At 33.1% G+C, this 12,809-nt stretch overlaps 2 protein-coding genes across 4 annotated transcripts in view; one reads left to right on the forward strand and one right to left on the reverse strand.

The window, feature by feature from the left end:
• Positions 1-36: 36 nt before the first annotated feature.
• On the forward strand, positions 37-7,100 carry LOC125050311 (nuclear transcription factor Y subunit gamma). 2 transcript variants are annotated; one of them, XM_047650059.1, is made up of 10 exons: positions 37-321; positions 527-624; positions 1,004-1,136; positions 1,264-1,449; positions 2,216-2,350; positions 3,208-3,279; positions 3,669-3,764; positions 4,399-4,518; positions 6,285-6,404; positions 6,611-7,100. In XM_047650059.1, the coding sequence occupies exons 2-10, from the start codon at positions 614-616 to the stop codon at positions 6,680-6,682; spliced, it is 945 nt and encodes a 314-aa protein (XP_047506015.1). In that variant the 5' UTR covers positions 37-321; positions 527-613; the 3' UTR covers positions 6,683-7,100. The 2 variants fall into 2 exon arrangements, with proteins under 2 accessions (XP_047506015.1, XP_047506014.1); XM_047650058.1 differs by lacking the exon at positions 527-624 and having other exon boundaries at positions 41-321; positions 6,611-7,099.
• Positions 7,101-9,727: 2,627 nt separating this feature from the next.
• The window catches only part of LOC125050462 (RNA-binding protein fusilli), an 80,430-nt gene continuing 77,348 nt past the window's right edge, over positions 9,728-12,809 (reverse strand). The window contains exons 15-16 of one of the 2 annotated variants that reach the window (XM_047650344.1): positions 12,224-12,364; positions 9,728-12,061 (exon numbers count right to left, since the gene is read on the reverse strand). In XM_047650344.1, coding sequence (XP_047506300.1) covers positions 11,946-12,061; positions 12,224-12,364 — 257 coding nt within the window. In that variant the 3' untranslated portion in view covers positions 9,728-11,945. The remainder of the gene's footprint in view (positions 12,062-12,223; positions 12,365-12,809) is intronic. The other variant, XM_047650345.1, reaches the window with a different exon arrangement.

Below are 12,809 nucleotides of genomic sequence, written 5' to 3' on the forward strand. Positions count from 1 at the left end.
TATTGGTTGATATTTGTATAATTTAACCCGTTTTCAACCGGAAATGCAAAATGGCAACACCGAACTACGTCAAGCTTGTGACTGGTCATCGGTGGACGAATCGTGGAACTGGCGGATTTTCAGTAATTGTTGATTGGAGATCTCCAAATATTGCACTGATTATTGGTTACCGTGTTTTAATAACTTTTCTCGCGGCTAATCTTTTCGTTAACTTTATCTCATAATTGAAAAATACATAATAGTGTTAAAATATACTAAACTACGAGGTCCTTGATCGTTTGTTGGTGAATACAAGATGTCGGTGTGCTTCCTTGTGCCTACGTAAGTTTCTTCACAATGTTTATTGTTTATTTGTCCCATTACGAATTCTTTAAACTTTAAATCAAGTTTAAATAAAACAATTCAAAATATCCTCTGGAAGAATCGTTCTACCAAGATAGTACTTAAGCGCTTACAATTATTGCAATGCTATTTCTATTATCATATTTTATTATGCTGTCTGCACTAATGTTTTGATATATTTCAGTCATCATTTTGCCAGTTGGTCCCTTTAATAAAAAAGACTTATTTATTCTTATCAATCTATAAATTAATCTGGATTGTTATTTTAACAATGTCGTTGAGGTATGTACTCATAACATATTTATACAATAAAATTTCTTAAAGAATTTCCCACTTAGTAGTGAGCAATCATTGTTAATTCGGTTTAGCCTAAGTAATTAATGTTAGAAGGTACTTTACACCAGTATTTTTTTAAATTCTATCATACCTCCCTTATTTGGTTCCCTTGGTGCGAAAGATGTATGAAAGCAGTATATAATAGTGTTTAATGTATGTAAATTATTTTATCATGCTTTCTTAGTAATTGTATCTAATCCCAAAATGTATGATGAAACAGAATTGTACTCAACATAGAATACAATTTTCTTTTTGAATCTTTTTCTAATTCCTTTTCCATTTGTAATAATAATAGAACTGATAAATAAGCTTTGGTTGTCCACAGGGATCAAGAGGGTAATGCTCCTGAAATAGAAGAAATTGAAGGAGAGGTTGAAGAGTCTCCAACAGTTCATATCCACACAACACTTAATAATTACTGGGCTAAAGTTAATGAGGATATAAAGAAAATAACTGCTGTGAGTGTTTAATATGATGTATATTATTTTGTAAATTTATTCATGCATCTTTATTAATACTTGTAACTTCTTGTTGTATCAAAATATTATGAAAACCATATTTAAGAAGAGTAATTGTCATTTTCAGGATGACTTTAAAACACAATCACTACCCCTAGCCCGTATTAAAAAAATTATGAAATTGGATGAGGAAGTAAAAATGATATCTGCAGAAGCCCCAATATTATTTGCGAAAGCCTGTGAGATATTCATTCATGAGTTGACCTTACGGGCCTGGTCACATACTGAAGACAATAAGAGGAGGACCTTGCAGGTAATCCAGCACAAAAAACTTTTTTTTTTTGTTTCCAATCAGGTACAATATTTGGCCAGTTACAAATAGTTTGTTTTAGGCACAACCCTAAATTTGCACTTTTCGAATAAAGACGGTCTTAGAAGCTTTTGTATATGTTATGGGTCTTTCACCCTACACTTTGGCTGCATTGAATCTGTCCTTAATACTAAATATATATTATAAAATCCTCATTGAAGTTCTGTATTCAGCTGTGATAATTGTGTACTTCTTTTTGTAAAAATAAATTTATTCCATTTCATGATGGAACAATGGGTGCCGGTACTCAGTGTAGTTATTATTTGCTAATGTTAATTTATATAAATTATGACTAATTGTTCTATTATATATTATGACTCATAATCGTAGAACAAAGCCGGATCTGAAAAACATCCAAAATCCACTTGCTATCATATTTGGATACTACATTGATTAAATATTACGCCTACATTAAAATTCCATGTGTTTTAAATTTCAAATTTATCAGTCGGTAAAGTGACGGCTTTGATAGACATGATTTTTCTAGAAAACTGTAATTCGTGAATGTTATTATTTTTAATTTGTTTTAAAATAAACCCTTTTGTTTGCTTGTATGCCAATTTTCATAATAACAGAATATGAATTAAAATGGTTATGACGAAAACTAACATGATTATATTATTTTTAAATGGTTGCCCTGTACAGTTTACTGTGAATTAGTTTAGTGAATTATTAACCAATGACTTATCAACAAATTATTTATTTTCAGCGTAACGATATAGCAATGGCAATATCTCGTTCAGACCAATTTGATTTCCTAATCGACATAGTCCCAAGACAAGAGATAAAATTCAACCGTGTCAGAGAGGAAACCCGAGTCAATGCACCGTCTGAGCCTATAAATGTTAGTATTTTTAACTATCTTACTCTTAGACTTCATATATGAGAGTGGTCTAGTATAATACACATAACAGGGTCTATAGGGGACTCATAGCCTAGCGGTCTTATTAAGTGGCAGCTAGGTGAGGGGTACCGGGTTCGATTCCCGGTTCGAGGGCAAGTTTTAATTTAAATTAAATTTGTTCTCGGCCTTTGGGAGGCTTGTGCGGTACCGGGCGAGTGCCTAAACCGTACATGGAGGACATGGTCGAATTTCTAAGGCAAAAAGCACGAATGCTGAACTTGATGCTGGTTAATGCACAAACCGTGCCAGAGCCATAAAAAAAACAGGATCTATAAACCTAGATTGATAGACTGTTATGTAATCTTTATCGACGAATTTTTCTGACTTCGGCTTGTGGAAATCGTCAGATTATATATTACCTTCAAAATTAAAAATAAATGAGCCACGCTCGATTTGAGGTGACGTTTTTTTTTACAACTTTGCAGCCCTCCCCTTTCTTTACTTTAATTGCAAATTGTCAGATTAGTGAAATATACACTTCTTAGTGTATATTTCTCATGTAATTAACTCACCCTGACTTAATCTGACGCGCTCGAGAAAGTCTGATGATTATTTTTTTACTAATTTGATCCTTTATCCTTGACTGGCGGCCATATACCTATATGGATATTTGGTTGAGGTACTTAACCAGGTACAAGGTATCCACCTGTATATTAATCTGTCACGTAGTAAATCCCGAAATCCCCGCTTGGGCTCCCCTACTATAAGGGAAGAATCAAAGTCGAAACTAAGTAAAATAATCTTATCTTAAGATAAAAATAAAATACTGGTTTACTAACTATAGAAAGAAATTTCAGGTCCCAGTGCAACACACATCTCCAGCTGCGAGTACACAAGTTGTGACACAACCTTGCACTCAAATTGTTCAGGTAAACACACACATATTAGATGTGATCTTTGATGATCATTATAATAATGCTTTTAACCACATTGGGAATAATTTGTTGTGTAATACTCAAACTCTAGCAGAATTTTTTTATTGTATTCGTGCCTTTTTATTTAAAGAACGGGGAATCCGGGCAGGTGGCTAAGTGATACCGCCCATAGACACTCGAATTGCCAAAGGGATCGCAAGTGCGTTGCCGGCTTTTAAAGAATTGGCACGCTCTTTTCTTGAAGGACCCTCGAATTGTTACGGAAATACTTCAGTGGGCTGGTGGCATAGACGTGGTTTGCGGAAAAAACTGACTTAAAAAACGCTCCGTTATAGAACGACGGACGTCGAGGTGATAGCTTAACTTTTTTTTTTTAATTTCAGCCGTCATCAAGTACGACGTCAGCGAGTAGCAGCAATCAAGCTGTCACATTGTTACAACAAGTCGTGAACTCATCTGGAGAAGTACAACATGTTCCTGTAAGTACGCTAGCTAGCAGACACATTTTTGTATCATTTTTTGTTTGTCATACGACGATTTTTGTTTAAAAATACCGGTTTCCTAAATTAATTAATAATTCGCGTAGAACTGAAAATTCTGGGTTATAATAATTTAATACAAAGTACCTTATATTATACTTTTTAGATCCTATCGTTAATATTATAATAGTAATTAATAAAAATATTTTTAAAAATTATCTTTCAAACAAATGTACAAAGGTAATAAAATGAATTAAACAAAATTAAAAAACAATAGGAATAACACCAAGCTAAAAATATTAAAATACATACTCATATACTCATAACATAGTCTCAAGAAAGAAAGCGAAAATGTTCATCACCTTCAGCGCCTGTAGCGCCACCATCCGTATTCAATTTTTAGCTTTTATACGTCAAAAGGTATTGAGAGTAAAACAATTTATCTTTAATTTTCTCAAAATAGTTATGATGTAATTTTAGAAGGTCGGCAACGCATCCAGGATTCTACGCGGTATCTGCCTTTTGTTCCCGCCCCGCTGCTTGATTATTCAACATTAATCCGTGAATTCCTACATAAGATCAATAAAATTTAAATCTATATATTATATATATAATATTAGAATTTCCTTTCTAGCTTATCCTGTCACAAGCCCAACTGACCATGATCCGCATGCAGATGCAGAACAACCCCAACGCGCCCATCATCCTCCAGGCCCAGTCGCAGTCCCAACAGCAAGAACCACAACCCATACAGGTAGAATACAAAGTTCCATAACCAATGTTTCATTTTAACCGACTTTAAAAGGAGGTTATGGTTGTGGGATTGGATATTAATTGAGTTTAATGTTTAATTCCAGCAAAATCATAACCTATGTAAGGGAGCGTCCAAGTATTACGTCACGCAATATTTGGAGAAAATTGACCCCCCCATGTAACGCGCCGTAACGTTTTTTCCGTGACCACCTAGTGACTCTTTATACCTAAAAGTTGCCATTATGTGCTGGAAAGTCGAAAATAATATTAACAATAGCGCGTAATTCAATCCCCGCCCAGCATCGTAGCGTTTTACAAACCCCCCCCCCCCCCCCCCCATCCCAAAATTCGTTACTTTATACTTGAACGCTCCCTAAATCTATGTAATATATTAAGGCTTCTAAGTACGTTTGCTAAATTTTAAGTGGAAGTATATTACTTAGTTTCATCAATTAGGTTTACTTTTGAGATATTTCTTTTAATTTTTCTTTATTGTAATAGATATATAAATTTACTAGCCGTTTCGCGCCCGCTTTGCTGGACGAATTAAAATAAATTTTATGTTTCATTATTTTATTTTTTTTTCATATTTTTATTATTCTTCTTTTTAACTTCCCGCTAAGAAAATTGAAATATTTCGAAAATCGAGTTTTTAACAGATGTTGACGTTTAGAGGTTCTAGGAAGCCTCCCCGAATGTTTCCGCGGTGAAGTCCGTATGGATAAATTTTCATAAAAGTAAAACAGCAATAAAAATAAATAAAATAAAAATAAATAGCCAATAACCATCTAGGAAAAATTTCGCATCGAATGGTGGTAGTTTCATGTCGATACGATCAGTGGTTTAGGCGTGATTGAGCCTCAAACGAAAACCATTTTCATTATATATATATAGATAAACAGCAACAGTTTATTTGTCATGTATAGTAACTAGTGGATATAAATGAGTATATAATTTTTTATGTTGATCAAAATTATTAAAATAATATAAGTACTGTATGTCTGAGAAATATCATCACTCCATCGATATTGACATGTGGGTAAACTGCGAGCACAAATGACACAAATCATTCTTATACAATATTTAGTTTAATTGATTCCTTTTAACACTACAAATAACACTTTAGCTTAAATTATAAAGAGCAACGGGTTAAGGGCACCGATCTCATTTTTAATCCCAATCTACCAGACCCAACTCGGTCCAACCTCTCATCACCATAATGCTCCACTGGATACCCAATCAATATTATTATTATTCCAATCTATTAAACAATTAAATAGTAACAAAACAAATTGAATTAATATAAATTATGATTCTAAAAGTTGTAGAAGAAACCACAATGATTAAACAAAGCAACAATTAAAATTAACGGTCAATTGACTCAATAAATTCCTGATAACCCTAGCATTCCCTGACATATATTTATATATATATTTGATATGAATCTAACACATGTTTTTTTTTTTATGGCTCTGGCACGGTTTGTGCATTAGCCAGCGCCAAGTATGAGATTTTTATCATTCGTGGTTTTTGCCTTAGAAATTCGATCATGTCCTCCATGTACGGTTTAGGCACTCGCCCGGTACCGCACAACCCTCCCAAAGGGCGAGAACAAATTTAAATTAAATTAAAACTTGCCCTCGAACCGGGAATCGAACCCGGTACCCCTCACCTAGCTGCCACTTAATAAGACCGCTAGGCTATGAGGCCCCCAACACATGTTAAAAACATAAGAAACTAATAAAAATAAATGTTTTATTTCCTCAGCTAATGCTGTCACAAGCCCAGCTGAACATGATCCGTATGCAGATGCAGAATAATCCCAACGCGTCCATCAGCATACAGGCTCAGCAACAGACCCAACAGCAGACGCCACAGATTATTCAGGTTAATATTCGTAACTAAATAACTAAAGGTAATAAACCTGCAATATGAAAAGTATGTTTATGAATAATTAAAAAAAAAATACACTTGTACAGTGTGAATTCAATTTATCGCTTTCCCTTTATATCCTATCAAAAGGAAAAATTAAAAATTCTTAATTTTTTCAAATGAAATACATTTTAAAAATTAACTCTACAAATACTTTCCAGGTATCATCACAAGGTGCGCACGCGCCGCACCAAATCTTTCTGGCACATGTACCGGGACAGGAAGAGTCCTAGTATAAATGTAAATCGTCTAAGTGTAGGGATAAAGTGAATTAAAGGCCAGACTGTAATTTAATAAGGCCAAGACTATTAATACAGTGATTAGTGTCTACCATATGAAGTGAAAGTACTCGATTTGAGGCCAAATAACAGAAATTGGGGCATTTTATAACCAAATTTAAATTTTATATAGAATTCATTGGTTTTACTAAATAGATATAAGATAAAAATTAGATTGCGCCTTTTAGGATGTACTTGTTATATCTATAATATTTCTTAATTTTATAAGACTAAAACATCTTCCATTGCGCTGTTTAATGTAATGTAACGATATAATAGGCCCCAATTCTTATTATTTACTTCCATCAAGTACATAGTCGACGCTGGAAGAAGGCTCTCGTCCAGTGGCGTAACAATAGAGTGGCCCCGACCTAAGAGGGCCCCTGCCCAAGAGATATTATGTTCTATGGATGAATGTGAACTCTCCAATACGCATTGGGCTAGCGTGGGGACTACAGACCATTCCCTCTCGCCTAAGAGAGGAGGCCTATTGCCATTAGTGGGACATATGCAACGTGTAATTATTGAGTACCTACGCTGAAAATCTCGAAGTTTATTAGAATTAAACTGAGTAGGGACGATTTTCACTGATCATCAAAAGAACTGCCACGGGCCCCAGATGGTATAGTTACGCCACTGCTCTCATCACAAGTTGTGTCAAGGTCTATGAAACCACACCTTGGGAATTCTGTCTCTATCTAAATACTCTGTCAAATAAAGTCACAAAGTCGCTTTAATGTTATGGGGTGGGGTATGTATAACATAGAATATAAAACCCCATACTATTTTAACATAGTTCTGAATCAAACCCTTGAAAGCCCTTGAACTTTTTGGAGTGTGTGTATCTCTAGAAAGAGATGGAATTCGGTGTCCATTATGGTATCCAGGTTTTTTAGACAGTTCTATGCAGTACCTCGGCGCAAAGGGGCTACTGACCACAGCCACTGGTGGCCAGCGACAACGACACCACTTGTGGTCGCTACAGGCCAGTGTCGCATAAACCAGACGTAACATAGTCTAGTTAAAATTGGATGTACTCAATAAAAGCGGCGACGGCTTTGACGTATGACATTGAGCGAGTAAACTTTCCGTATCGGAGTCCATTGTAAGAATTCCCAGCAAAGAACGGGTTCTAGACACCAGTAGCTGATTGTGGTTGTACCGCGCGACAGCCTGCAGTGCCTGGAAGGTGGCCTGTTCGCGCCGAGCCTAATGTTCACAGTACTAGATATCAATAGAACGGATATTCAAAGAAAATAAATACTGATTAAAACCTTTTTTGAATTTGTAAATAGTAAAGACCTCGGCAATTCATATAGGCCTTACCTAAGTGCCGCTTAAATTATTTATTGACACGACAGTGCAATTATTATAATGTACATTGTTTTAATTTATGTAATAAAAGAGTTTTTATGAAATTTGTTCTATTATTCATACTATCTAACAATAGGGTTAACTAAATATATATCAATGTAGTAGATAAAATGGAATTTAATTTTGTCATGTCATAATGTCCTGGGTCTGAGACTTTTTTTGTAAAGTTTGAAACCGCTCTTACAAAATTTGGGAAGCGTGACTATGAAGAAAACAAAGACCGAAATTCTTTCTGATAAAGGATATCAACAATTTAAAAATAATACTACGTATATTGCAATCTAATCCATTCAAGAACAAATATAACGTTTTCTCCGGACTGACCGCTATCAATTCGGATTCCAGGCAGGTAGAAGTACAAGCTTACTTTTAAATGTAAAGTTTACCGACAAAATTAAGAAAAACTTAAATGAAAAAAACCATGCCCTTCCTCTATAGATTTTACCCTTTGTACCTTAATGACCGCTTGATAATTAATATGCCCTTTATTTATTATATATTATTTATATATAGCCCTTTCTCTGTTGAACGATGACTGATGCTTTAATGAAATGGTGCCATGATGCTGAATTGCTTGAATCCTAGTAAGACCAAATTGATGATAATAAAATGTTCCTATACACGTCACTATCGCGTTCCGGCATTCACGGCACGTAATCACGTGTGTCTTCACTCTGGCTGAATGAATTGCCACTGTCCAGGTATAAGGAATGGCTAATAAATATACAATAACAAATTTTGGTCTATCGATAATAATTTTAACTGGTAACATCACGGTAAACACGCTCGTAATAAATGCTATGCTAAACTATGCTTTACCACTTGCGCTAACTGAGGCATTCAATATTCATACAGAAAAGTAGTTACGGAAGAACTCATTAAACCTACTTGGACAGTATTTAAACTTGCAAAGATTTTTTTTACGAACTTTTCTAGCCCTTAAATTGAAGTGATATTATAAGATTGTTTACTGTTTGTCGAGATTCGCTTCTCAAGGATAACTTGACTCTGTCCTGAAAAGCAGTACTCAAAGCATACGATAGCGATAAGAAACCTAAAACTTCGGACAGTCCGGAACAGTCAAGAATGCACAATCTCGTGTGTTTCGACGCCTTGTTAAATGTTTACCCTCAAACCTTTAAAAAAGTTAGCTACAGACGAGCTACGGGGAAAATTGGAAGCCTAACAGACTGGGGCCGCATTTTAGCAAAATGTTATACACACTTCTATATATCTTCTTTTTGTAAATTGTATGTAAACTAGATGCATGAGATGAAAAAAAAATTATAAGTCTTTGAAGGCTTGGTGTAGGTGAAAGAGTGAGTAAATTGCCGAGGAAATTGGTAATTTAAAATTACTTTTTGTTTTTGGTCTCCGACAATTTAAAGTTGAACAAATTTGACTGCGCAATTGGATTGGATCAGGTGTCACGGTCCTCAGAAGTTATCAAACCATCATGAAATAAAACATTTTCTTGTAATTTATTCATTTATTAGAACAATTCTACTATTAAGATAAACCAAACATTGGTATTTCGAAAGATTTAAAATAAACATTGCACATTCTAATTTATCTAAATTTAACTATTAAAATATGAGAAATGTAATAAAAACTTCGTAAAATTAACATCTTTAGAGTAAAGCATCTTTATTAAAAAAAGTCATTTTTCGACAGCTATAGTCCGATTCGAGTCTCGTTCTTTCTTTAGGTAGTTATCGAGTGCCAATCAATTAAGTTGCTTTGAGTGCGCGCTATCTCTCATTATTTATATGTAATGAAGAACACATATTTCAACTATTTTTTGTTCAATGTTCCAATAGTCACTCAACAACAAATGTTCCACATTATTTTTAGTGTTAACCAATCTTAACAAAGTTTTAATTACATTTTTTATAATTGACATTATATATTACGATCATAACATATAGGTAACAATATTTTCCGATCACTGGATAACAGTAAAAAAGTAACAAAAGATAAATCTAATTATTTTGGGTATTTTAAATTTAACGTCATGGATATTGATCACTTATAAACATATATTAATATTTGTAACGAAAATAAAGTAGATTTTATATAGAACAAATATTTATCTATTCTTAAAATAAACTGACCGTAAAATCCTTAGACTAAAGATAAAATTTTGTTAAATATAGATTTTTATTATAAAAATAAAATTTATTTTAAACAGATTTATCGAAATGCGATTCTGTAATAACACAAGAATATATATAATATCGCTTTCTATATTCAGTAAAAATATATTTGTAGCTTAATATAATCGTTGTACAATAGGAAATACAAGAAATCACAGGAAGAATCTTAAAACAGAAGGAAAACAATCATTAATAATTATAGATTTAAGAATAAAATACTATCTATGAACTGTGATCGTAAAATCTATATTGTGACAACTTAATGTATGGAAGACATTCAGATTTTGTTGTTTCTCTCTTATAACTAATTACAAACTAATTGTCAAAATTTCCTCAAGACCCTGTAAGCTAAGGGTATCGTGCAATTCTAACCAATTCTTAAAAACAAACTAAAGTTAGAAAACTGCATTAATAAGGTGTAAATTTATAATATCGTGCATTAGTATGTTTTCAATAATATACGCATTTTTGCTTTCTTAACTTTAGTCCATAGAATTTGGCATTTCGAAATAAAATTTTAAATATATCTATTCAGTTATTGCTATCAATAAGTTATTGAGCAAATCACAAAGGTTTTATTCAAAGTTATGCACGACTAAACTTATGGCAACTAACTAATATGAACTAATTGAGCTTCGCCTTTCAAAAGACATAACATATTTGGTATTTAAAGAGAATTGAAGCACCGTTCTTAAATAAAAAAAAATTGTTTAAATTTTGAATTTTCATTCACAAGAACTTTAAATGAGTTTTGAGTTTTAAATTTTTCTATCGCATACACAATCTTAATTAAAATAATTTTATCAGATAAGTCTAAAATTGAGATAATATTAAGACGATAATTTTTTTAATTAAATATTCCGATAACATATATATTAAATTTAAAGTAATAAGTATCCAATTTGGCAATACAACATGTTAATTGATAAATTAGACAACTTTAGAAAATTATTAATAAAATCATTGCGGAAAGAGAACCATCTTACGGTTTGAGGTCAAAGCAATTTTACCTTATTTATGGTGACATCATTGTTACGTCATTATAGTTTAACAAATTGATAATTAAAAGTATATTTAATATATTTCTGAATGAAAATGAAATGACGCGTAGCATTATATATGTTCGTATAACCGCTTTACCGGGACTCTTTTCGCAGAGACCATATCAGTAATAAATATATCACTTATATCAGTTTCACTATGAATTTTGGGTATCTAGACAATTTATCTTATAAATATAGATTTTCAATATTAAATGTTTTATTTAAAAATAATATTATTGCTCGTTTTTATTAAATTATATCCATTCATATTAACTCTAACTACTAAATAACAGTGATAAACTGAGTTAGGAAGAAAAAATGAATACCTCATGTGATGTTAAAAACAATACAATGTTAACAAAAATAGATCCGTAATAGATTTATCCACAGGTTAGATATAAATAGCAGCTGAAAACAAGATAGAACCTAAATAAAGAGGTATTTAAGATTTCTGTAATATCAATCTGATAAAATATAAATTTTATATAAAATATATTTCGAAGATAAAATATAACGTGAATATAATTTATTGGCAAGTGATTTTACTTTTATTTGTACCTTTTTTAAGGCCTTGAATGTTGAGCGCCACAATAAGTTGTCAAAGTCAGTTTTGACATTGACAAAAAACTTGAATATATTTTTGCATTATCTATAGTTATTAACGATTATCAGTTGACCATGAATATAGGCCATTCGGGGCAAGTTGCTGGGGGAGGTATGGGTAGCGGGGATCCGCCCCCGACTGGTAGCACTTCCGGCATCTGGAAAACACATTGTTCTTACTTGATAAATTATGGGATCCATGTTAAAGGTTATAAAAAAAGTCCTACCTTTCCCTTATTAGATAAATTGTGAGTTTTTGTTGTAACAATAATCAAGAAAAACATTTCTAAGAGCGAATAAAATAATTGGTTGTAACTCACTTATTACCCTTACCATAGTCTGTGGGTGATGTGGCTGATGGTAGTAATGGGCTGGTGAAACTGGTGGTGTCGGATAACCCCAGTAGACCAGAGGGGGTGGTAACGTAGGACCCATAGCTGGGTAATAGTACGTCAGCGGACCTGGATAAATTCCTTACAATAAACACCTGTTATCTACCATAAAACGAATAAAAACGTAATTATGAATATATAAATACTTCATGCGTAAGATTTCTTGTTAGTCACAAATATGTTTCCATTGATAACCAAAATGGATCCCTCACATTTCAGCTTTATATAAATACTGGTCCCATAAATATATTTGTATATAAGAATCACTGATGTTATAATCTGTATCTCGTTGGCATTTTGACAGCAATTCTAAACGGCTAGAATTTAAATTCACAAAGTAAGAATTGCGACAACTGTCAGCGAGATACGCGTTTATTCACAGACGTCACAATGTAATTAAAATGATGAACACTCACCATACTGAACGCATTAACAGTCCACCAAAGCAGTGCTTACACCTCACCGTTATGTTACGCACGACGTCGCAGCTCCTAGTCACCAAGCTACTGCGGAC

The sequence above is a fragment of the Pieris napi genome, chromosome 6, assembly GCF_905475465.1.
Source record: "Pieris napi chromosome 6, ilPieNapi1.2, whole genome shotgun sequence".
Lineage (NCBI taxonomy): Eukaryota > Metazoa > Arthropoda > Insecta > Lepidoptera > Pieridae > Pieris > Pieris napi.